General features: G+C 43.6%; 1 protein-coding gene across 1 annotated transcript in view; it reads right to left on the reverse strand.

Annotated features, from left to right (window-relative positions):
- SND1 (staphylococcal nuclease and tudor domain containing 1) overlaps positions 1-25,918 on the reverse strand; it is a 457,708-nt gene extending 431,790 nt beyond the window's left edge. Inside the window, exons 1-2 of the mRNA XM_008154047.3 lie at positions 25,685-25,918; positions 540-689 (exon numbers count right to left, since the gene is read on the reverse strand). Of these exons, the coding sequence (XP_008152269.1) occupies positions 540-689; positions 25,685-25,762 (228 nt within the window). The 5' untranslated portion in view covers positions 25,763-25,918. The remainder of the gene's footprint in view (positions 1-539; positions 690-25,684) is intronic.
- Between the last annotated feature and the right edge of the window lie 1,372 nt (positions 25,919-27,290).

Below are 27,290 nucleotides of genomic sequence, written 5' to 3' on the forward strand. Positions count from 1 at the left end.
TCCAATGCCTTTATGGATTCCAGGTTAAGAATCTGTAATAAAGCACAGGCCTAGTGTTTATAGTATGCTACCATTGAGAAAAATGGGAGGACTTGCACAGGCAATAAATTTCTCTGGAAGAAGACACAAAACACTAGTAACGTAAATAGTCCTTGGGGAGAAGAGCTTGATTTTTCACTGAATACCCTTCTAAATTTTGAATGTGAATGGAGAATTCAAACATAAATTAATAAAAGAGCTCTGCCAAAACCAACGCCAACCTCAAATGGCCGAGACTACGTAGGAAATGTTCTAATCTATTCTAAGAGATGTAGGAGTGAAAACAGACAAACCTGAAAGGGAAAGGGTATGAGAAAAAGCCACCAAGGGCAGTGAATGTATACAAACTGATGCAAAACACTGTGGGTATGTCCAGGGTCATCATTCCTGTGATATAAAAACAATCAAAATATACAGAAAAGAAAGTGCAGATCAACCTTCCATCGGTCTGGGCTACCACCTGGGTCCACAGCCTCAGGGAGGCCTCAGGAAGAACCTACCTCATCAGGAGTATCTTTTGCATCTGGTTGTGCTGCAGCCGCCCGGCGGGCAAGGTTTCCAGCTCGAATGTTGCTAAGGTTGATCTGTCTCTCAGGAGGAGGCCCACCACGAGGTTGCCCTCGGACAATGATGGCACACCCTGACAGGACCTGAGGGTGGGTGAGGAGGAAAATAAGAGAAAATTAGTGATCTAGAGGTAACAGGACCATAATATAGACTGTTCAATACTGTATCCCCAACATGTAGAACAGTACTTGCCACCTTGAAGGCACTTAAATATTTGTTGAGTGAGTAAATGAATGAGATTATTATTTTTTTACTCTTCACCCGATTTGAGAGAGAAACATCAATTTGAGAGAGAAACATCAATTTGAGAGAGAAACATTGATTGGTGCCTCTCATATGCCCTGACTGGGAATCAAACCTACAACCTGTGGAATGACGCTCCAACCAACTGAGCCATTTGGCGAGGCCGAACGAGATTATTTTTAATTTTATAAGAGAAACACCCACTCTGAAATGTTCTCACCCAAAAATACAAGTGAGAATTTAACAAATGCTAAAAAAAGTCATAAAATAGACTGATTAGGGTGAAGAGGTAAGTCAAACGGAGGTTAATAACCTTTATAATTTAATCCTGCAAGCACCACCACCTGTGTTCTTTTCAACTATTAGGAAGTTAAATGTCTCCATCCATACATGCCATTCCAGGGGAGAAGAAATGGAAGGTCCACACCATCAGAAGAAGCTGAGTAAGAGCAGTGCAACCAGAGTCCAGTGCTCTCACTTCCACTGGACACAGCGCTCACAGTCTAGGCTGAGAGAGAAATACAGAAGTAATCTAGAAAACCCATGTTCTAGATGATTGAAGCAGAAAAATCTAAGAAGCACCTTAAGCCTCCTAAGCACAGCAGCTCCTTTTATCTCTCTAATCAAAGACACCAGGCATACAATCACCTTACAACTGTGAAAAGAGTTCTGAAGCTCATTGGTATTTAACTTTTAAACATTTGCAGGGGAGAAGAAAGGAGGATTTCAAGTGGAAAAAGAGAAGAAAGGGAGTAAAGAAAAAATGACAAACTATTCAACTATTCAAGTTGTCTTTGCTCAGTGATACAGGATTTAATGAACAGTTGGGCTCAAGCACTGGCTTCACTAGATCTGAAAGACCCTCATTTCCAAGCTTCAAAACAAGAAGAGCTGCTGACAAGTTCACAGATGCAAGATTGGGGAGTTCTGCCAACGTGGAGTTCTTAGTAGAGGAACAGTCCATGGAAATGGAAGTTGAATCAAAGGAAGAAGGGAAGGAGTACAAAGGGAAGCCTCTCCTATACACATCTGCTTAGCTGACAATTCCCCTTCACCTCTCCACCTTAACTCACACTCTTAAGTTATAAACTATTAATATATAAGTATGGAAGTACACTGAAACATAAATGTACATGTTAAATAATAAGATAAACAAGTAACTGAGTAACCACCACCCAAGTTAAGAACGAGAACATTGCCAGAACCCTGGATCCCCTCCATGCCCCTCTCTACTTTAGCCCCTTCCTTCTCCCAACCACCATTATCCTGGCCATTGTGACAATCCCTCCCTTGCTTTGCCATCTAAGTACATATCGCTAAGCAATGTGGTTTCATTTTGCCTATTTCTGAACTCTATATAAATTTAGTCTACTGCATGTACCCATCAGTAATTTGCTTCTCTTGCTCATTGTTTTTTGTGGGGTTTTTTTTGTAAAACTAATTCATAATGATGTGAAACACTAATTTATTCACTTTCACAGCTGTATAGTATTTATTCCGTTGTGTAAAACTTGACCACAATTAATTTATCCATTCTACTACTTTTTACAGAAACTCTGTCCAACAAATACATATATTCAAACTTCTTCAAAAAATAGTGTTCTAATCAATGTCTAAATATCCCCAATACCTTCAGCACACAGACCTTGGTCTTAATGGCTCCTCCCTAGATGATTGAAGCTACACCATGACACACACAATAAAGACTGTCTCCTTACCAGTTACAAGTCATGCTCTTCATTTTTATCCTTTCTGATCAGGTGTGACCAGCTATTAAACTTTACAGCTTCCAGCCAAACACCCTTGCTACAGCCTTTCCTGAGAACCCATGCCCTGGATATAATCCTAGGGAGCTGACATTCTAATAAGGCACACTCTCAAACAAAGCAAAGCCAGGGAAGAACATGTCTACCAAGGCAGACGCTGCTTCATGTTCTTGAAATGAGAAGGACCAAAGAAAAGAAAAAGAGCTTGGCTCTGATTCATTCATTCGTTAATTCTTCACGAGTGGCAGGAACAAGAATAGCACATTCTAGAATACCTACACTTGAAATCATTCATTCCAAAATTTCAAACAGGGCTGAGGAGAGCCCAACTACATACAGCAGAAAAATCAGAGCATCTATCTCCAATGCCTGCCCCTCAGTTTTAGTCAAGTTTTCACAAAAGGTAATAAAGCACTCCCAGGAGAGCCAGTACCTCTTGGTAAGCCCAGATGGAACACTAAGGCCCATTTACAAGAAAACTCACCTTGGCTAATCAAGTAAACTCTGATAAGTGAGCACCAACCCAGGATAGGATACAGTCCTTATTTCTCAGGTCTGATAAAGGTCACTGAAAAGCTCAAGAACAGAATGAATGATGAGAAGAGTCCCCCTTTTCCCCTAAATATATCAGAAAGGTATTACCTCTAATACCTCTACCTAGTACACTAGGTTCCTGGGGAACAGTGGGTCTGTAGCTATTATCCTAGTCCCATTAAGGCCTTTGGTAGACAACTTGTACATAGGAATTTTGCAAAGCTTCCTTCGTATACCCTCCACTCTCTGGAAATATTATTCTAAAAACTGCTATCAGAATTTCTTTTATATTACTCCAAATAATGCCATTCAGACAATAGTCAATGCTTGAATACTGCAGAGAGATGACTTTTATTGTATAGGCTGCTCTACACCTTTTATACTAATCCTACCTAATAATAGTCAAATATGCAAATTGACCGTACCTTCGCTATGCCCGTGATTGGCCAGGAGGCGTAGGGGGGGCAGGACTTGGAGTGGCCGGGGTGGCCGATTGGGCCGGCGGGACGCTGAGCTCGCGTCACCAGCGGCGGCTTGAGCTCAGCATCTGCGCCATGGCTGTGCTGCGGCACAGAAGGGGCCTCTGGGGCAGCGAGCTCACGTCCCACCGTGGACCATCAAAAGCGGGGGAGCTGGGTGCCTGTCCGCTCAGGCACCAGGCCTTTCAGAAGCCTCCGCCACGCTGGAGGCTTCTGAAAGGCCTGGTGCACCAGCGATCAAAAGCAAAAGCGTGGGAGCTGGGTGCCTGTCCACTCAGGCACCAGGCCTTTGAGAAGCCTTCGCAGCGCCAGAGGCTTCTGAAAGGCCTGGTGCACCAGCGGACAGGCACCCAGCTCCCCCGTGATCGAAAGCGAAAGCATGTAGGGGACCCTACACCTGCATGATTCAATCATGCACTGGGCCTCTAGTCTATACTAATAATAGAGGAATATGCAAATTGTCCAGGATGCCGTCACAGTAATGACCAAACAGCAGGCTGCATGGGGTGAACAGGCCGGCAGGGGGATTAGTGAGGGACAACCAAAAAACTGAACAGCAGGCTGCGTGGGGCGACCAGGCCAGCAGGGAGGAGGGCAGTTGGGTGTGACCAGGCCGGTGGGGGGGGGGGGGGGAGCAGTTGGGGGCAACCAGGCCAGCAAGGGAGCAGGGGGAGTTGGGGGTGACTAGGCTGACAGAGGGGGGCAGTTAGGGGCAACCAGGCCAGCGGGAGGAGGGAGGGCAGTTAGGAGCCAGCAGTCCTGGATTGTGAGGGTTCAGGCTGGGCTGAGGGGACTCCTCCCACCCCCTCCGCACGAATTTCATGCACCGGGCCTCTAGTGTATATATAAAATTAAGCAGCAGTCGCATGCCACAAGAATACTCATATGGCCAACGCTGCTATTCCTATTCCCTCAGGATCGTGGTTGGCAAACTGTGGCTCACGAGCCACATGCGGCTTTTTGGCCCCTTGAGTGTGGCTCTTCCACAAAAATACCACGGCCTGGGCTAGTCTATTTTGAAGAAGTGGCGTTAGAAGATTGAAATTTCTTTTGAGAGCCAAGTTTAAAAAATTTGGCTCTCAAAAGAAATTTCAATCGTTGTACTGTTGATATTTGGCTCTGTTGACTAATGAGTTTGCCGACCACTGACCCAGGGGAAAGAACTGACTCATGTACATCTTTCCTCTGTAACTCTCTCCCCCTCATTTGACCATAGCCTTGGCAGAGAGGCAGGAAGAAACTCTCTCTGCAGACCATCACAGAAGAGAGACCTGTCTATAAGGGAAGAACTAATCTCCTTCTTAGTATTTATAGGAACCAAAGTAGCAGAAAGGAGGTCTAGTTTGTTTTGAACTATCTCCATTTCATCTTCCAAGTTCTGTTAAACTCCCTCCACCTGCCTCACTGGTCAATAGTCTTCACTCAAGTTCTTCCTCAATAAAAATATTTTAACCGAAACTGGTTTGGCTCAGTGGATGGAGCGTCGGCCTGCGGACTCAAGGGTCCCAGGTTCGATTCCGGTCAGGGGCATGTTCCTTGGTTGTGGGCACATCCCCAGTAGGGGGTGTGCAGGAGGCAGCTGATCAATGTTTCTCTCTCATCGATGTTTCTAACTCTCTATCCCTCTCTCTTCCTCTCTGTGAAAAATCAATAAAATATATTTAAAATATATATATATATATATTTTAATGACCTTCTCTTACCTAAGGTTCTCCACCAAATAAAGCCAAGGAGAAACAGCTTCTAGGGGAAAAAAATACTTAAAATGTCTTGAAGTAAAATATGAAAAAGAACCAGGGTCTATATATCAAACAATTTTTGCCTCATATGACATCAAAACAAGTCATTTTTCCTTTGTGAAAGACCTGACATCTAAGTTGATTATTTTCATAGTTTTAGTCATTGATTCATTCATTTATCATTTATTAACTCAATAGAAATTTATGAATTCCTACTATGTGGCAGGCAACTTGTTTTAGGCAAATGGTTCACTTCAGTGAAATAAAACCGACAAAAATGTCTGATCCTGGAAAGCTGACATTCTACTGGGGGAAGATAGACAAACAATAAACATAAATAAAATATATCGTTTATCAAAATTTTAATTTCAGAGAAATATTAAGATTGAGAGGAAACTGTCATGGGTAATCGTTCTGCCAAAGCTATACTGATTCATGTTGCAAACTTTCATGGATGCGGTAATTATCCTTAATTGCTAATTTATAAGGCATAGAAAGCAAGTCATATGGTAACTGCTTTATCATATTACATTAATAAAGTGACATTCTAGAAAAATGATCTTGGTCCTACCTGACACATTAGGAGGTTTGTGAAAATAGCTGTCACAATGAGTCAGTTTGATTGAGGTTATGGATTAGACATTTCTCAGCTCTGCCAAGAAAGATTGCAGAGGGACTCAGCGTGATTCAGAGGAACTGGCTTCAGGGCACACATTGGATGGTGACAAAGGCTGCAATAAGCCAGCGAGAAGGAAAATGGAGACTCAAACTGCTCAAACCCACTTACAGGTTTACTAGGAGATTTACACTCCATGGGGAGCCACTAAAGTGTTGCTCAGCAACAGGAACACCACATTAGATCTTCATTAGATCCCTTATACACTATTTGGTGCATTTAACTCTTAAACCTCCAGACCACAGACACCAGAAAATAGAATAATTCTTAAAAACCTAACCACACTACACTTAGGGCAAAGAAAGCGATGGTCAGAAATCCTTAAGCATGTCAATGAAGCCATTATTTTTTTCGCAGCCCAAAACAAAAATCATCTTGGTCTGAGAATGGAATCTTATTAGCCAAGAGCATCTTATTAGCTCTACAAGGACTGGCTTAACAGGTCTACCAACATGTTAAGATATAATAGTTCTTATGTCAACCTGTTAAGATAAAACAGGTATACCTTAGCAATATTTGCCAATATGAAGACCCAATATGAAGAATTAGGACAACTATATAATGAACAACACTAAAATGTTACCCAAAAAAAGGCCCAAAATAAATCCACACATTTATAGTCAGGTGAATTTCAACAAGGGTGCCAAGATAATTTAATGGGGTAATAATCCTTTCAACAAAAATTGAAAACTGGGTATCCATGTGCAAAATAATGAGGTTAACTTTTGTACATGGTGTGAGGTAGAGGTTTTGCTCAGAAAGTGAAACAAAGAGTTACCATATCACCCAGCAACTACCATAACTATAATCAATAAGATGTAAGAGACTTAAATATAAGAGTTAATTGATAAAATTCTTAGAAGAAAACACAAGTGTAAATCTTCATGGCCTTGGATTAGGCATTAATTTCTTAGATATGATATCACCTGAAAAAGCACACACAAAAAAAAAAAAATAAAAAGATAAATTGAACTTCATCAAAATTAAAAACATTGTGTTTGTTTAAGAAAATGAAAAGAGCCCAACCAACGTGGCTCAGTGGTTGAGCATCAACCTATGAACCAGGAGGTCACAGTTCGATCCCCGGTCAGGGCCCATGCCCGGGTTGTGGGCTTGACCTCTAGTGTGGGCCATGCAAGAGGCAGCTGATCCATGATTCTCTCTCATCACTGATGCTTCTATCTCTCTCTCCCTCTCCCTTCCTCTCTGAAATCAATAAAAATACATATTTAACCTTTTGCACTTGGATGTCGAGTGTGACGGTTATTGAATGTATCAATAATTTGAAATATAAAAAAATCCAAATAAGTAAGTTTGTATGAAAAGAAACTCCAGTTTTTTATTCTACTGCCGCGCTTTGTAAAATCTGGGGTATTTAAAAAATTAAATCCCGAGTAGAATAAAGGAATCGAGAAAAAAGCAAGCGAGTGCAAAGGGTTAAAAAAGAAAATGAAAAGAAAAACATGTATTGAATAAAAGTCTAGAATCCTATCTAATAAAAGAGTAATATGCAAATTAACCATCACTCTGCTACACCCACAAGCCATGCCTACAAGCCAATCAGGAGCAAATATGCAAATAAACCCAACCAAGATGGCTACGGCCACAGAGAGCAGGAGGGAGGCTTGGGTTCCCCCGGCAATGGAGGAAGCCAAGCTTTCCGCCTGCCCTTGCTTGCCTAGGCCTCCACTCAAGGCTACAAAGTTTCAATGATAGAAGATACATAAATCCAAACAGAAATGGCAGCAGCCATGGAGCTGGAAAGAGCAGGGGGCTAGGGTTGCCCCCGGCAATGGAGGAAGCCAAGCTTTCTGCACACCCTGGCCGGCCCAGGCCTTCGCTTAAGGCTACAAAGTTTCAATTATAGAAGATACATAAATCCCAACAGAAATGGCTGCCACCATGGAGCAAGCAGAAGGCTTGGCTCCGCTCCAGGCTACAAAGTTTCAATTGTAGAAGATAAATAAATCCCAGATACCAGGGCCTCCGCTTGGGTCACCAGGAGGCATGGCCAGCCTGCAAACCACCACAGGCCCCTCGCCCAGGCCGCCCCACGCCCCAAGGGAACCCCCACCCTGATCCGGGACATCCTTCAGGGCAAACCAGCCGGCCCCGACCCAAGCACCAGGCCTCTATCCTACCTAATAAAAGAGTAATATGCAGATTGACCATCATTCCAACACACAAGATGGCTGCCCCCATGTGGACACAAGATGGCCGCCACAAGATGGCCAGCAGGGGAGGGCAGTTGGGAGGGACCAGGCCTGCAGGAGAGGGCAGTTAGGGGTGATCAAGCTGGCAGAGGAGGGAAGTTGGGGGCGACCAGGCCTGCAGGGAAGGGCAGTGGGGGGTACCCAGGCCTGCAGTGGAGAGCAGTTGGGGGGGCCCAGGCCTGCAGGGGAGGGCAGTTAGGGGTGACCAGGCCTGCAGAGGAGGGCAGTTAGGGGTGACCAGGCCTGCAGAGGAGGGCAGTTAGGGGCAAACAGGCTGGCAGGGGAGCAGTTAGGCATCAAACAGGCTGGCAGGGGAATGGTTAGGGGGTGATCAGGCTGGCAGGCAGAAGTGGTTAGGGGCAATCAGGAAGGCAGGCAGGCAGGCAGGCAGGCAGCAGTTGGGAGCCAGCAGTCTTGGATTGTGAGAGAGATGTCCGACTGCCCTCAAGGGGTCCCAGATTGGAGAGGGTGCAGGCTGGGCTGAGGGACACCACTCCCCCCCTCCGTGCACGAATTTCATGCACCGGGCCTCTGGTATAGAATAAAGAACTACCATAACCCAACAATAAAGGCAACTCAATTAAAAAGGGACAAAGGATTTGAAAAGACACGTAACCAAAGAAGATATACAAATGGCCAATAGCACATGAAAAAATGCTCAACATCATTAGTCATAAGGAAAATGCAAATCAAAACACCTATGACATCACTTCACAGGAATTACCATAACTACAATCAATAAGACAGACAATAACAAGTATTGGCAAGAATGTGGAGAAATCCAAAGCTGCATAGATTGCTGATGATGCAATCACTACGGAGAACAGTCTGGCAGCCCCTCAAAAGTTAAACGAGTTACCATATCACCCAGCAATTCCATATATACCTAAGAAAAATAAAACATGTCCCACAAAAACTTGTATAAAATGTTTATTGCAATACTGTTCATAATAGCCAAAAGGAGTAGAAACAACCCAGATGTCCAAGTTACGAACAGATAAATAAAATGTGGTTTACCCATTATATGGTATTATTCAGAAATTAAAAAGGAATGAAGTCCTGCCTGGCTGACGTGGCTCGATGGTTGAATGTCAACCTATGAACCTAAAGGTCATGGTTCAATTCCCAGCCAGGGCACATGCCTGCATTGCAGGCTCGATCCCTAGTGGGGGGCATGCAGGAGGCAAGCCGATCAATGATTCTCTCTCATCATTGATGTTTCTATCTCTCTCTCCCTCTCTCCCTTCCTACCTGAAATCAATATAAATAAGTAAATAAAAAGAAATGAAGTCCTGATTGATGCTACAACATGGACAAATCTTGAAAACATGATGCTAAGTGAAAGAAGCCAGACAGAAAAAGCCAAATATTGAATGACTCCACTTATATGAAATGTCTAGAATAGGCAAATCTATAGACAGAAAGTAGATTAGTGGTTCCCAAAGGCTGAAGGGAGGGAAAAACAGAAAGTAACTGTTAATGGGTACAGGTTTTCTTTTTCTTTTGCCTTATCAATGAAAATGTCCTGGAATTAGACAGTAGTGCCAGTTGTGTGAATACAGTAAAAACCACTGAACTGTATGTATACTTTAAGAAAGTGAGTTTTATGGTATGTGTATTTATTTCAATTTTTTTAAAATGTAAGGTCCAATATAGAAGTATAAAAGCATAGGGACATAAAAATGTCGAGGGGATTTCCATATCTTGTAGGAATATTAGATGCTTAGCTGAACAATACTAACAACATTTTTTTAAAGGCAGCCCTGTCCTAGACAGTGTGCTCAGTGGTTAGAGCATCTGCCTATACACTGAAGAGTTGGATTTCCAGTCAAAGGCACATACCTGGGTTGCAGTTTGATCCTGGGCCCGGGTCAGGGGTGTGTGCAGGAGGCAACCAATCAATGTGTCTCTCTCGCACTGATGTTTCTCTCTCTCTCTCTCCTCCCTCCCTCCCTTCCACTCACTCTAAAATAATCAATGGAAAAAATATCCTTGAGTGAGTACTAGCAAAAATAAAATAAAAATAAAAAGGCAACTGACTCAGAACCTAAAGTCAGACATGGTGATTCACCACAGAATGGAAGGCTACTATAAACTTTCAAGTCCTCTGGAAATGACAAGATCCAAGTCACAGGGAGGAAGCAAAACTGCCATGAAATCTACAAAGCTCTTAAAAGGTGAAAATGACTGAAACCAATGCAAGCTTTCTGAGAACAAAACAGCAAGTACAATGAAGTCCTTTCCCTATGTGACACAGAAAGGAGAACCAGACAGTTGGGCTGAAAGGTCCAGAATGCCCTCAGGGAGCCTACAACAGCCACAACCCAAAGGCTGCAGGTATAGGGGCTGCCAGACAAAGCAGCAAGCCAGGGAGGAAAATACCATCAGAGGATAAAGAAGGAATTGTTTTGGCTAAGAACAACTTATTACATACACTTTAATGAAGCAGAAAAATTCTAAAGAAACAGAATTAAAGCAAGAACAACTAAAAAGAAACTAAATTAGAGAAAATTTCAGAAAGTCTATCAGGAAAAAGCTTCCTATCAGCCAGAGCTATTGCCTCCACAGGAAGAATCATCTCTTGAAAATTAAAAAGTCATTTAGACAAAGAGCAAGCAATCCCAAAAGAACATAAGCTGTGTGGTCTGGAAGGTCTTTCCCAGGGTACTTGCCAACACAGCCAGCTTCTTTGGCCAGCCTCTTCTTTTTCTGGCAAGAGCAAGAAGCAAACCTAGATTAAGAGAGCCCGGCATTCACATAATGAACTAGAAGCCCATGGCCTCTAGCCCGTGGCGTGCCATTTCACTTGCTCTGGGTGAACTAGCACATTCAGCAGAGACAAGCTTAAGTGGCCGCTCCGAGGCCAGCTGTACCACAAGTTGGGCCTCAGTTTGGAAATAGGGGAGTTTACTAGTAAATCTCAGGAGAACTATAAAGATCTATAGAGAAAGGGCAGATGCAGAGAGCATCTAATCTGAGTCCTTTGATTTTACAGATGAAAATGCAAGCAAGACAGGTAAAGTGACTTTTGCTTAAAATAAAGTACTGATGGCAGAGCAAGGACTGAAATCCCCCAATCCTGATGTCCCACTAGCCACATGTAGAAATAAGCATTTGGGAAGCTGTCTGGTAGAACGGTATCTGAGATTACCTGCTGATTATAGGTTTTTCCCAATTAAAATCTCCATTTCTATGTGCCAGCAGAGCAGATGTCAGAGACTAAAACACTAAGCAAGAAAAGCTTCCATGAGCTGGTTGCCCCAAATCAAACCAACATTTATTAAACACTACCATATGCAAGGCATAATGATTCACTGTTTGGGGTTGCCGCCAAAAATAAAAATGCCCCTTGGTATTCAAGACTATAATACAACAGAATTTCCTTCTTCTGTTAAGGAAATCCAAGAAAAAAGTATTCCTGGTGACAAGCAGACTTTTCCTCCTCCCTTTAGGGGCAAATGGAGGTGAAGCAGGGTTGGAAAGCCTGAGATTATGTTGCAGGGGCTACTCAGTCGGTTCTTTATGTCCAGACCCTCTCCCCCTAAACTCTGATACCTCCTCCCCAATTCCAATGGCCGGAGGAAAGAGAGAAGCTCAGCCCCTTCCTGACCCAGGGAGGGGAAGAGAGCAGCTACTCCTACCTATAGTGGCTGTAGCTGCTGTCATATCTTATCTCTCCTCCTCACAGCACTGCCATCACTGTGTCTCTGAGCAAAATGTACACTGTACAAAAATCAAATCATAATTCAATGATAAAAAGGGGGCAGGAGGTGGGGGAGGGTGGGTGGGTGGGAAGAGATCAACCGAAGAACTTGTATGCATATATGCATACCCATAGACAGACAATGGGGTGGTGAAGGCCTGAGGTGGGGGGTAGAGATGGGCTGGAAGAGGGGGAAAAGGGTGTATATAATATTTTCAACATTAAAATTTTAATTTTTTAAAAGGGGGTAGGATAGGAGCCTTGGGTACCAGATACAGCTAAATAAAAGTATACCAGCCCTGTGGCTCGGTGGTTGAACATTGACCCATGAACCAAGTCACAGTGCCAATTCCCAATCAGGGTACATATCCAGGTTGCAGACTCAATCCCCAGTAGGGAGCTTGTGAAAGACAGGATCCATGATTCTCTCTCATCATTGATATTTCTATCTCTCTTTCTCTCTCCTTTCCTCTCTCTGAAATCAATTAAAAAAATAACAAAAACACACATATATTTTAAAAAAGTATACCTGAGATCTTGAAATATCCCAGAGAAATGAAGATTTGTGGCATTCACTATTCCTCAAATTTGCTTCTGTAAAGTCATGCACATATTTTTAGAACTTACAGCAATACAGAAACTAAATTATTAAGCATAATACTCAATACAATTCAGAGTGGATCATCTCTAAAGAATATCTAAAATACATTTATTTTGGTTTATATGCAGAACTGACTGTAGAACTTAAAGTAATTCAAATTCTATGCTACCCATAAAAAGCATTAAATTTCTGGTTTTTATTTTCCAAACCTGTTTGAAAACTCTTATTTGAAATGTTGACAGTCAATTTTAGATGTCAAAATAAAGAAGTACAAATCACAAATCTACCATAAATATTTCAGAGTCCTTTATTGCTAAATTAAGGCACCATCCCAGAATCTCATCATTAAAAGCCGAGGGAGACAGTCATAAAGGAAAAATTGCCAAACAAGTAGTCATTACTTCCCCACTATATGCTGGAGCCCCAGAGCACCCTAAGCTCCTTCAGAACTTCACATCTCCTCAAGAAGTCAAACAAAAGGCTATGTGGCCATTATCTGGAACGTGCTGTGTTACCTTCACTGCTTATTCTTCTCTACATTGGCTTTCAGATTCTCCTGTTGATAATCAAAGAAATACATTTTCTTCTGAATCAAGAGTAAGAAACTTTCATTCAGAGCGCCCATACAGGACCTCTTAAGAATTTAATGGAACCAAGCAGTCTGGCTAGCAGCCCTACACTGCTGTGTAAGGTAGGAAAGTTATTCTTCTAGAGCTAGGCTCACAATGACTAACAAGGGCAGGGCAGGGTTAAAAGCAAGCTGGGCCTGTGCCCCACAGAGAGGCTGCGGGAGGTCTCAGGAGATTCTAAAGCTCTCACTGGAGAGGAGTTTAACAAGATAACTGGGCTTTTAAGTAATAGAGGCAGCCTCCAGGCCTCTGGGCTGTGAAAGGGCTCACCTGCCAAGAGTAATAACACAAGCAATTACCACACATAGAATAATAGATCTCAGCCAGATTCAGGGACCCAGGTCTCAGAGTTTCTTCTCCCTTAAGACAGTGGAAAGAGAGGAACAGACTACACCACTTTCATAAACACCCGGGAGAGTCCTGTTAGGTAAGCAGATAAATTACACTTGGCATAATGATCCACTGTTCGGGGTTGTCGCCAAAAATAAAAATGCACCTTGGTATTCAAAGCTATAATACAAAGGAATTTCCCTCCTGGAACAGAATTCATAAGGTTTAAAAGTTCACTACCATCACGTTATGTATTTCAAAGACTAGAAACAGAAACTCAGAAGCCTTATTCATTGTTCCTTTCTCTCCTCCAAACTTCCAGGACCTGCTGTCACTTCAGGCAAGCTGCCTTCACCTTGCACATGGAATACAGATTACTCACAGCTGCTTTTATGAATAGTCCCACCTGTACTTACCCATTTCTCCTAATTTTTATCTCATCCACTTTATTCCTTTACCTCTGTCAAGTCCTGTCACTTTCACCATCACCCCAGAAAAGATTTTTAAGAGCAAAAACAGATCTGAAAATATCATATCTGATTATCCAACCCATTCTCCAAGAAAACCAAGTATTTAAATTTTCAAGTCCCCCTTTTCACCATAAAACAAAGCTACCTGCCCCAAGTGAACAGCTTTATCCAGAATGAAGTGTATAGCCTGGGGTCTCAAGCCTAGGCTGCCTACTCTCCATACAATGCTTTCTTCTTAGCCACAAGTCCCTCTTCCTCCAAGTCATCTTACAAGCTAGGCTTACAGAACTATCCACCTCCTTTTTGCATTGGTCTGTGAACTGTGCCACCCCACATTCTTTTTCCCAGACTTAACTGTTCTTACTAAGCCCACGAATACATATTTTATCACTCAAATCAGGACAGTTAGAGAGTGAAAAGGGGTACTCCTGATAATTATGCCAAGACAACAGGTGTAAACTGAAACACCTCTGGGCAGACTGGGATGTAAGCCACCTGTCCTTACAAAGGTTTCAAGGCCAGGTAAGGGGCTATGGCTATTCTTCCCTGTGGTTTTGGGGAATTGGCAAAGAGGACCAAAAAACCCCAAAGAAATCTGGATTGCCCAGTCCCCCATAGGGCAAAGAAAAGAGAAAATGTTTTACATTATAGTGAAAAATTTGTTCTAAAAATATCAACTTCAAGTTTTGATAAGTGTTTTTTTGGGGTGTTGAGGGAGGGGAGAGGGAGTGATATAAGAGTGTTGGAGGGAGATGAAATGCAAACTGAACCTAAAGTACCAGAGGCTAGAGGGTTGCTGGGAGGATGGGGGCAGGAGCCAGAACTTTGTCTGCTATATTTTTGCCTAACTAGCCACACCTGTGCCAATGAATAACAACTATTACTCACACAATTGCCCTTTTTCCCACACTACTTGGATTTGTTTCATCACTCCTAAACAGCAGTACAATGGATGATACCTCGGAAGTTCAGAAGAGTTCCCCACCTGCCAGTGCACAGGGTTCTGTCATGACAATGGTTCCCCGACTCAAGTTTCAGACCAGTCAAGTTGCCCCCACCCCTCAAAAATAGGGATGGACACATTATCCACTTTTTATTTTGCAAAGAACATTAAGTGAAGCAAGTACCATCACACTGTTTATAAAATAAAGGACACCCTAGCCAGTTTGGCTCACTGGATAGAGCATCGGCCTGCAGACTGAAGGGTCCCAGGTTAGATTCAGGTCAAGGGCACATGCCCGGTTTGCGGGCTCAATCCCCAGTAGGAGGCGTGCAAGAGGCAGCCGATCAATGTTCTCTCTCATCATTGATGTTTCTATCTCTCTCTCCCTCTCCCTTCCTCTCAGAAATCAATAAAAAATATTTTTTTAAAAAGAAAAGGACATTTTGGACCCCCCCAAAAAATAGTAAACATATAACCTCAAATTGAACAACTTTAAATTCACAAAACTTATCAGGTGTCCTTATATGCTAACATAAGAATACATCGTGAAAAACCAAAAACATACATCAATAGAAAAGACTGCATGAAAAGTGAACCCAAACTATGGGCTACTTCTCAATCTTAAAGAATGAGGTGGACCTATAATTATAACACTGTCAGTCGTGACAATAATTTAAAAAGAAAAAAGTAAATTGCAAGACACATACAGTATGACCCCATTTGTTTCTTAAAAAAAAAAAATAAGGAGGGGTATACTAGTATATGCATGAAAGAAGGTTTAGAGGCACATTTACTTAGGGGAATGAGAATGAATGATAGAGCAATGAGGGGTAAAAAGGGCACAGGGAGAGATTTTTGTATTTCACTCTACATCTATACTGTTTAAAATATTAAGTCCAAATTTTAAATATCAGGCATGCTCTCCCTCCTGGGAGCATGCCTGTGCCTTTCCCTTCCCCCACTTCTTCCCCCACAGGCATGCATCTCCTAAACTCTAAAGGTTCCCACAAGACTTGCAACTAGGGGAGCAATGGACATGGGCAGCTAGCTCATCCCAGGTTAACCCCCTGAACATGCCCCTCAGGCCCCCTTCTCTCTGATTTCTCAGTGAGCCAAAGCAGCCCAGCCTAGGCTCTCTCCTGTAGCTTCTTCTGTCCTAAGTCCTTCCTTGTCTCACTGTCCCCAGCTTTAATAAACATATTCTCAACATCAATAAATAAATAATGTTAACTAAAATATAAATAGCCATTAAATTACTAATTTTGGATGGTATTCACCTGAGCATTTTGAAGGCGTTCAAGGATGAACCTGAAAACTGCTGGTCAGAATGAGGAATGGCCACCAAGCAAACTGCAAATGTGCTCCCTAATCCAAAAGACTTTGAAGACTTGCAAATTACAAGAAACTTTTATTGCCACATTAGACAAGTTAGTGGAATAAAAAGTAACGACTAAGACCACTAAGGAGGTCATTTGAGGTTTTACTGTTGTTGTTCAAGAATGGGGCTGATAAACAAGAAACAGAATAGATACACAGAGTCAAACCAAAAGGCCCTAGTGTGTGGCTACTAAGGATTACAAAAGCAGGAAGTGAGGAACACAGAATCTTCATGTTTGTAGATAACACTAAAGACTTCCATAGCAATAATGTGCTAAGTTATTAGTGCCAAATTATTGGAAGATCTTGGGAATCTATGTGAATTGAAAGAAAACTGGCAAATGAGTGTTAAAATGAGCATATGTCTGGCCCTGGCCGGCATGACTCAGTGGTTAGAGCATCAACCAGAGCACTGAAAGGTAGTGAGTTCAATTCCCAGTCAAGGGCATGTACCTGGGTTGCCGGTTTGATTCCGGGTCCCAGTTGGGGAATGTGTGGGAGGCAACCAATCCAAGTGTCTCTCTCACATCAATGTTTCTCCCTCCCTCCTTTCCACTCTCTCTGAAAAGCAAGGGTAATAACATTTTTTTTTTTTTTAACGAGCATACCGGTATGTCCTAAGTTAGGCATATAAAACAACTTCTCAGCCGTCAGTCATGATCCAGGAATGGATCCCAGAGTCACCGTAAAAGGACCCTAAGGACATCAGCCCAATATTGAGCTGTAGATTAAAAGCAATGCAAAGTGTCCCGGGAACCATGAAGACAAGTGCTAAAAAGAGGAGACAAACTACTATCCTCCCCTCACATAAAATTCTGGTGTACCTGCCCCAACATACATGTTACATCATCTGTGTCCTGCCCCTTCAACTACATACCTTACAGAAGTTTTAGAAGGGTAAGTTGGTCTCAAATGCCAGCCACTGGATCAATCCCAAACCAACCCTTTCAGAACCATCCAGAATTTTTTTCAAAATACAGTTTCTCAGAATACACTCACAGAGATTCTAATTCAATGCCTCTGAAACACCTTCTAGGTGGTCCTAAAAAAATGACCTGTTTAGGAAATCAATGAGTTCCTTCTTTCTCTCTAAATCTACTCCCCAAATGGACTTAAGAAGTCCTACAATAAAAAAAATAAACTCAAAAAAGAAACCATGTGAGGAACTACCAAAAATAGATTAACACAGTTGCTATACTTGCACGTTAAATGGAAGTGGGAAAGATCTGCAAAAGACCATTAGAATGATCTGAAGGAAGATGCTCTGGCCTCAAAGTGTGAAAAGCAGAGCTCAGCACTCTATTGTGCCCCACGCTCCCACCATACTCCCCCAATCAAGAGCAGGGCCAGTATAAACTCTCCCCATGAGCTACAGGTTCCCAGAGTGCTCCTTCTCATCCCCGCCCGCCTCAAAACAAGACCTACCGCACCAGGAGGTCAAGGTGTTCTGAGGTAGAGGTGAGACTAGGTGAGTAAAACCCACTGTCACCATGTTCCTCCAGGTCTCAAACAACCATTCCCACTAGTCTATCCTAATACCACCACTCAACTCAGAAACCGCCTGGCTCACTTCTATCTACTCACTCCACCTGTCCATTCACTCTGCCACACTAGAAAACTTCCCCCCACCCCCAACAAAAGCAAGCAATAGAAACAGAAAACATGTCTCATGCAGGATAAGCAGCAATTCAAAGTGAAGCCCACCATAAGGTATGAGATTTCTCAGTTTTTGAATCGTCATGCCTAAAAGACATGTAATGTAATATAGGGTTTCTTATTCAATCCAGACTTTTGGGACTGGAAGGAGCTTAGAGACAATTAATCCATCTGCCTCATTTAAGCAAAAAGTCAAGTCTGACAGGTGGAATCTTATTCCCACATCACCAGATGGAGAACAGCAGCATCTGGACTAGAACTTGTCTTCCCTGAATCCCAGGCCAAGGATCTCTCTTCTCTGCCAGATTGCTTCCCAGGGACAGTGTTAATAAATTAGATATATTAACCTTAAGCACAGATTCCCCAAATCTCCTCAATTCCTCCTATTACACATGGATTTGTTATTACAAGACTATCCCAAGCAGGCTACTTTCCACTTAAATCACCTCAAAATGTGATAAGGCATAAAGAGAGAGAAGAGATGGTGCCTTAAGTGGCTCATCATAAGCATATAAATAGAGAAAATGTGTCAAGCCAGTTTATATAGCAACCTGAACATCTCAAAAATGATATCTGAAAATGTCATCTACATTTCCATTAGGTTTATTTTTTCTGTAACTTCCTAATGTAAAAAAAAAAAAAAAAAGCCAACTTAATCAAAAAATAACATTTTTTAAAAATGCCAACTGAAACCACTGTTCTTTTTTTCCCTAAACATTAGAACTAAGTGAGAAAAACATAACATTAATTTATCATATTGAGTCTCATTGAAAATAAGTGAAATCCCACAACACTCCATCTGCATCAAATGTTCACAACCTGTGATTCTGTATCAATTTCTGCTGTGAAAACAATAAGCATATGTCAGTCTCTCAAGAGAGGGAGCAGCAACAGAACCAGGGTGTGTATCCATCTCCCAACAAGAAATAAGAGAAAAAGCTACATAAGCTCAGTAAGAGTTGACTCCTGCCCTGACTGGTTTGGCTCAGTGGATAGAGCGTCAGCCTGTGGACTGAAGGGTCCCAGGTTCGATTCCGGTCAAGGGCATGTACCTTGGTTGCAGGCACATCCCCAGTTACTCACAGTGTGAAATAACTGGGGATGTGCAGGAGGCAGCTGATCGATGTTTCTAACTCTCTAACCTTTCCCTTCCTCTCTGTAAAAAAATCAATAAAATATATTTAAAAAAAAAAAAAGTTGACTCCTTTTACTTCATTCCTTGTCCCTGACAAGACAAAGAATTTCCTACAATTTTTAGGTATGCTCTTCCTTAGAGACATAAAATAAAAGCAAAGACCAGACCCCAGAGGATATCTACTGCAACACGGCTAGAATCACACCTGTAAGGTGAACAGCCAGCCCATGCTAAGAAGTGAGTGCACATCTTCTTACCTGGATTCAAAAACCCAGCCAATTTTCTTCTGAACTTACAAATGGAAACTAAAATTTTCACTTACTTCCCAAATTCTACTCTCCAAGCAACAGAAGTATTTCACTCTGAACCTGCTTTTGGCATTTATCTTCTCATCCAGGTCCCCTCCATTGGAAGACAGGTACACGTTTCCCCTACTACCCAAAAGTATTATGGTCCTGTGAAAACTTACGGAAGCCGAAACGAGGTCAAGTGAAGAAGCAATTACCATTAACTTACATGGAAAAATTTGAGTGTTCCCAGACCAAAAATTCAATACATACAATGTCTTTTTTTTTTTTTCTTTTCGTTCACCACAATGAAAATGCTTAATTACGTCCAGTTTTACACTAAACATAGAGCTCTCTTAGGCTTTTCTGATACTTTAGGACACAAATTGCTAAGGGATGCACAAAATAAATTAAGATGAAATGCAGATGCTCAAAGACACAGTTCAAAGCTACGGAAGCTTGATGCTGAGGCGCTGAGTGTGATTTCTGGGGAAGGAGTCTGGCATTGCCACACTTGCTGCTCAAGGTGCACACTGCCTCCACAAGGGCTTGCTACACAACAAATGCTGAAAGCCATTCTTACTTCTCACCTTTTTTCATAAAAGCAGAAATTCTCTTTAGATTGCTTTCAGTTAGCAAAAACCGCTACTAATGTAGGTCTTTCCTAAAAGCTAAGTAGCATAATACAAACTTCCATAAAGCAGGGGATACCTGTAGTGACTTTGGGAATATGCAGGAGTGGCTAATAGGATGTCAAAAACCTTAGCCTTGCCCTACCCTGTTGGCTCAGTGGATAGAGCATCAGCTAGGGACTGAAGGGTCCCGGGTTCGATTCCAATCAAGGGCACATGCCGGGTGGCTAGCTCGATCCCCAGTAGGGGGCATGCAGGAGGCAGCCAATCAATGATTCTCTCTCATCATTGATGTTTCTATCTCTCTCTCCCTTCCTCTCTGAAATCAATAAATATATATTTTTTAAAAAACACAAAAAACTTAGCCTTGGTCCTGTAAGAAACATATGAACAAAAGCAGATATGTTTTTACCAGGCTGCCAGTTTACATTTATTCAGTGGATTTACTGTGGATTCATCTCATCAGAGTGTCAGAACAATGACTGCCTCCACTGCTTTTCTGCCTTTTATCACCCTCAAACACAAATATTAATAACTGACTAAACCCATACCATCTAAGTAGAACACTGAACTCGGAAGAAAGTTAAGAGCTACAATAAAAATACTAAAGGTAATCATCAATGGCGACGCTAGGGCCTTTGCACTTGCTGTTCAGTGAGCCCGAACACACTTTCTCCCTCTGTGGCTGGTTCTCTGATGCCCATCATATCTCAGAGCAAATGCTGAAAGAACCCCTTGCCAAACACCCTGCCTAAACAAGCCACCCCTTCCCTTTTTCCCAACCACTCTGCCCAATTCCCCTACCTGAAATCACTATTTATATTATCATGCTTATTTCTTATTTACTTGTTTATTGTCTGTCTCCTCCTTGAACCTCAATGGAAGGATTCGGATCTACTTTTTTAACTCCAATATCCAGACAGAGCCTGACACAGCAGATGATCAAAAAATATGTGTTCAAGAAAGAAAGGAAATATGATTGCTCATCAATCTATATAATTAGTTAGCACATGGCAGAAGCTACTATTAGCATAACTAGAGCCAGACAGATGCTTCCTTTTCATACAGAAAAAGTGACAGAAAGCCTTGAAGATGTAGTAAAAACAATCTTACTTACAATCTTGATTGAAAGTTACCATGTTACCTGCTGGGAAGTGGGCAATTTTAAGACTGCAGGGAAAAGTCTTCCATCATATTCTATCTACTTCTTTGCAAATGTTCTATAAAGTATCATTATTCAGCTCCCTTGTTTGTCCCTTTGAGTAGAATAAGAGTACTTTCAGTAGCTTAGGAAAGGTTTTGTTTTTTTTTTCACAGCCCGCATGAGGTTAAGTGCACAAAGAAAGAAACATGTTAGCACACTACTACTCTCGGTGCACACTACACTCTGGGAAGACACATACTTCTTAGTTCAGAGACACTTAGCTAAAATTATATAAATTACTAGAGGCCCAGTGCACTTGGGGAGGGGGGGAGGTTCCCTTAGCCCAACCTGCGCCCTCTCGCAGTCCAGGACCCTTGGGGGAATGCCCAATTGCAAGCTTGGGCCCTAGGCCGGCAGTTGGACATCCCCCAAGGGGTCCTTAGCCCTGCTGTGGAGGCGGGAGAGGCTTCTGGCTGAGCGGTGTTCCCCTTGTGGGAACACACTGACCACCAGGGGACAGCTCTTGCATTGAGTGTCTGCCCCCTGGTGGTCAGTGCACATTATAGTAACCGGTCGTTCTGCCGTCCAGTTGATTTGCATATTAGCCTTTTATTATACAGGATAGGTAGCATTTCCTATGGGTTGTAGGAAATTTCCTACTGGAGAAATTTCTACTAAGCTGCTCACCTGGAAGTCTAACTCCTGCTTTACAACAACTTGGCAGTACAATTCCTGTTGAAGGAGAAAATTGTGGCCACCACCTCCCTCCTTTAGGGGGACCTCTGCCACTGTCATCTAGTGAGAATCACGGTTCTTAGCATAAAGCCAAAGACTGGCAGAAGGGTTTATTTCCCCTTTGGAGGCAATTAAATGAAGTAGGGTAAAATGGAAACTGGGATTTGGCACAGTCCTCCCTTCGGCCTTCCACCCATAAGCAAGATAAGATATGCTGCTTCCAAGGCCGCTTCTGATAAGCACAGGAGATTCAAGAACTGGGGCCGATTCATTCTGCTGTTGCGAAAGCAGCCGTGGGCTTCAGATTGAAAAGAAGACACGCAAGCATACCAAGTTAGATGGGAAAGATAGAGTGAAAAGTCAGAAAAAAGGGCTCTATCCCCAAAACAGAAAGTAACTTAGGTCAGTACAACCAGAGAAAATAGCCATCTCTCTGTAGCTGCTAAGTGGTGTGACTAAATTTTATACACTAAGTACCCCAAGACTTCTCCCAACCTTATCTGTTTAGCATGTGCTGACCATACTCTGTTGCAGCTAAATACTGTCCAGCAAATTATTCAAAGAAACCCAGAGTTAGACTCCTTCAGGGTTTTGAGAAAGTAGTAACTGATTTGACAGGCACATTTACTTTTCCAGGTTATATTTTGTCTGCCCACACACTTGCCAGTCTCATCCTAACTCAGAAAATATAAATCCACCTCCAGTTTTTCCATCATCCTTACCGCCTTTTCTGTAACAGAATGGCTCCAAAATGCTTGTGTGAACCTACTGCCCACCTCCTCCTTAAACACATTCCAGAACCAACTCTGTCCCTTTGCTTCCACTCAAATAGTAAACACTTCCTCTACCATCACCATCATTTTTAAAAACTGGTCAAATGTAAAGATTTTTTACTATTTGATTCCCAAGTTCTTTCTTCTTTAACCTTAAAAAAGTAACAGAGAACTGCCTGGCCAGAGTGGTTGAGCATCGCCAGTTAGATTCCCAGTCAGAGAACATACTTGAGTTGTGGGTTCGATTGTCAGGGCATGTGAGGAAGGAAACCAATGATATTTCTCTCTCTCCACCCCCCTGCCTCTCTTTAAGCATGTCCTCCGGTGAGGATTAAAAAAAAAAAAAAAAAAAGTAGCACAGAACTTACTAGGATACAAGGCAGAGACCAGAAATACTTGCACCTCTGATGTCCCTATAATCTGTTCTTTTGACGAAAAAAAAAAAGGAAGGGGTATTCCTCTTCGCTGCAGCAAACCTCAAGCCTAGATCTTTTCAGACTTTCAGCTCTGCCTGAGTCCAGACAAATCCAGAGGACTCACCTGAAGAGCACGCTCTGGTTAGTCTGTGTTCCAGTTTCTGCCCCTCTCCCCAAAGGCAGAAAAGCAGTGATTACAGTTTTCCTATTCATCAAATTACTTCCTTCTCACTTTCCCCTGTCCTCCTTTGGAGGGAGTTCTTACAAGGTAGTTCCTAGTACCACTGGAAACGATTACTCTCCAGGAAAATACAACTTTGCTTAGCAAAAGAGCCTCACACAGAGCAATTTGCCAGTGGTAGATTTTTCATTCCAGACAAGGCTCTAAGCCTGGCACACACTGCCTGTCCCTCAGCAACTCACCCAGCTTCTCTCCCACAATCTTTGCCTGGAACTCACTCACCCATCCCCTGAATTTGGTCACAGAAAAACAGCAATGACTACTCAATCACTGCATTTTAAAAGCCTCCTCTCAGACTCAAACATGTCTTCCACTTCACACTGCTATGCACATATCGAACAGAAGCACCAAATGAAGTCACTCACCACAATAGCAGCTCCCGGATAAGACAAGGATAAAACATCTAATCTTTCCCCAGCTCAATTACAGTCCTGCAATTCTGCAGTCATGCATCACTGGCCCCACCCTTACAAATTCATGCCCTGAAGTCAGAAGCATCATAGCACCATGTTGAAGAACATGTGCTTCGGCAGACAGGCCTGGTTCGAATCCCAGGTCTGCCTCTTATTAAAAATAAAAACTGCCTGCCCTTCAGGAAACTATTTTTTCTCTCTAAACCTCAGATTACACATCTGTAATATGTATCAAATAATCCTATCTACTTTAAATGAGATAATGTAAGCAAAATACTCAGCACAATACATGACCCCTGATAAACAGGGGTGATATTCAGTATCCAAGGGGGTAATCTGTGAGCAGGCATAGGGACCTCATAGACTCCAGATGCCCTGGAAGCTTCCCAGAACTGGCAGAAGCAAAAATATGTTAGCCTAATTCCACTCCCACCCCACAAATGAGAGGGGCCTTAGCAAAGGAAAAAACTCAGAGATCCATTCAGTGTTGCCAATCCCACCACCAGACCATCAAGCCATGCTTTGCTCCTATGGCTAAAGGTAAAGATCAGTGCAAATGAAAAAGCTAATGGAAGAGGAGCCCCTTCATGGGTCAGGTCAATATTCCAACAAAGGGGAAACATGTGCACCTTGGAAAGTCCCTTCTCATCCAGTTTCTGGCAAATTCTGACTCTCCATTTATGTACAAATAAAGGGGGGAAACAATATTGAAAACCCTACGGTGTTATTCAACTGGTGGCAGAATATCACCTAAGAAAAGAATACATGAGAATTAGGGGGAAAGAGAAATCTTGAAATCTAATTTACACACACACACGCTGAAGAGCATTTTAATCCTTGTGAAAGACAATAAGCCAAGAAAATAGAATGTTCCTTAAACTTTCTACAACAGCAAAAAACTGTGGAGCTTTGGGGGAAAAGTGACATAAAGGACATTATTTTTGCTGTTCCAAATGGAAAAGTCAGAATTTAATCCGAAACAAAAAATCTGTAAGTTTACCGTCAAAACAACCAGAAAGTCTGGTAACAACCAAGAAATGTCAGGTTCCCAAGATTTGGGAGGGTTGGGGGATGGACAACAGAGGGGAAGTGGTAATGAGAATTTATTCTAAAATTATCATGGAGCTAAGATTTCTACTTTAAATGAACTTTACAGGGTTTGAATTCAAAATTCAAGAATGTAGGGAGATGATATAAAATCTATAGTGTTAAAGCTGGTAGTCTGGGAATCAGAACACTTGGGCTCTCCTCCTGGCTCCAAACCAAACCACATGTGACTTTAGGCAAGTTACTGTAAGGGGTGGGAGAACAATGATCGCTAAGACTCCTACCGGCCTACCCTTTTAAGGGTCAAAAAGAGGGGGGAGCACAAATATCAGGAGCTCTCAGGACTTACAGACTTGACACAAGAGGTGGAGAGGAAAAGAAGGGAAATGAGGGCCACAGAGCAAGAAAACTTGGAGTAACTGAACATCAGAGGAAACAGAAAGGCTTCAAGATGGCCAAGTACTCCTAGAGTTGCAGGGAAGAGCGGATGTCAGGATCTCAAAAAACTGCAAACTGCTCAGCAAATGTCAAAATGGACAGAAGGACGGGGGGAGCGGGGGGCGCGAGGGGGTGTAAGACAGATATCAACCAATTATCTCCGTTAATCAATCAGTATTCGGTCTGTTCCAGGTAAACAGCCAGGAGATCTGAGTGCCGCGACCACGGAAATCACGGTGACCCCTGATGCCAGGGTGTCCAAGAGGCAAATAGAAGGGGAGTCCGTGCCGGGTTCCTTCCAGGGAGGGGATTCTGAGAATGGATGAAAAGTGAAGACGGGGGGCAGAGAAAAGGGGACCTGGGAGACTCTGCAGCCTGGCGGGAGAGGAAGAGCAGCCAGCGCCAGACTCCCGCCCGGGGACAGACAGTGTTGTGGGCATCTGGGGCCCGGTTCTCACCATCTTGACAATGCCCCGCTGCACGGTGGGGACCAAGGGTCCCCCGGAGGAGCCGCCGCTCTGCGCGGAGGAAGCCATGTGTAGAGATGGAAAGACAGCGAGAGAGCCGGCTTGGAGGTGTCAATGTGGATGTCGGTGCTGCTGAGAGGCCGCTGAGCGAGGAGCGGGCTGGCGGCGAGTTGCAGACGATGAACGGGACCGACGCGCCGGACGCTCGCAGGAGCAGCAGCGGGACTGGGATCGAAAAAGGAGACGCGATCTCCGCCGCCGCCACACGTTCTACTCGCCGCGCAAGCGTGCCAGAGCGCCACCGCCCTCCGGCCAATGAGCACCCAGAGCCTGCCCGACCTCAAGCCAATAGGCACCCAGCTCTCGAAGCCCCGCCCCTTTGTCCCAAAAGTGGAGGCGAACTCCAGGAAGCGCTGAAAGAGCTGATTTGCGGTGACGGCCTAAATCTGGGGCGGGACTTCCGGGGCAGCCGAGAAGGTAGTGTCGGGAGGTGTAGTGAGAAGGAAAGGACACGTCAGCATCTGGCCACGGGGCGCGGGGGTCCTTGGGAGACCCAGGGGCAGGGCCAGCTGCGCCCACCGGCCGGGCCCCGCCCATTGCGCCCCGCCCTGCGGACCGCGGGGGAGCCCACGTGGACGCCGGCGTTCCTGGAGGGCACGGCGGGATTGAGGCGTGCGTGCCCGGAGCCAAAGAGGCCAAGTCCTGGAGGGCTGTCAGTACTGGCTGCTCACCGACTTCCGACATTTTACCTCAACTAAAAGTATGGGGAGAACTTGGAAAAGTCTGAGCTTCGTGAAACCTTCCACCCACGTTGGCCCTGACTCGGGACGCGGTCGCGCTTCCTTCCTGTAGTCCGGAATGTATGTCGCTCGTACTTGGGCGCCCGGTGTCTAGCACTTGCAAAAGCGCCCGATGAGTGTTTGCTGATGGAAAGAATCTTTAGGGGGTGACGTGTCTTCACACTTGGAAGAATGGCCCTCGCCTTCCCGGCTCTTTGCAGCTGCGCCAGGGAAGTCAGGAACAGCCTCGCAGCCTGCTCCCGGAGCCAGGGGGAGGCAGGCCCCTGCCCGAGTGTGCTGAGCCCTGCCAGCCTTCAACCACCATTCCCACTCCCATTCCCTCACCTAGCCCTAGTCTTTCTTTTTTTTTTTTAAATATATTTTTATTGATTTTTCACAGAGAGGAAGGGAGAGGGACAGAGAGCTAGAGACATCGACCAGCTGCCTCCTGCACACCCCCACCGGGGGATGTGCCCGCAACCAATGTACATGCCCCTGACCGGAATCGAACCTGGGACCTTCCAGTCCGCAGACTATCCACTGAGCCAAACCGGTTTCGGCCCTAGTCTCTTTTGAATAAAGGGATTGCGGCATGGGGAGTGGGGGGGGGGGGTGAGGGAGGGGGGACAAGGCATACAAATATTTAAATGATCGTTTAGAAGACAACTAATATTCGTCGAGTGCCCACTATGTGGAGCCAAGGAACTTAGGAATTATGGCATTTAATCTTAATCTGTAAAACCTGCTTTCTGCACCAAGGACACCACTTAACCCTGTAGTTCTTTTGAGAAGAGGTTGTTTGCTAATTCTCCCACACT

This window comes from Eptesicus fuscus, chromosome 14 (assembly GCF_027574615.1).
Source record: "Eptesicus fuscus isolate TK198812 chromosome 14, DD_ASM_mEF_20220401, whole genome shotgun sequence".
NCBI classification, from domain to species: Eukaryota; Metazoa; Chordata; class Mammalia; order Chiroptera; family Vespertilionidae; genus Eptesicus; species Eptesicus fuscus.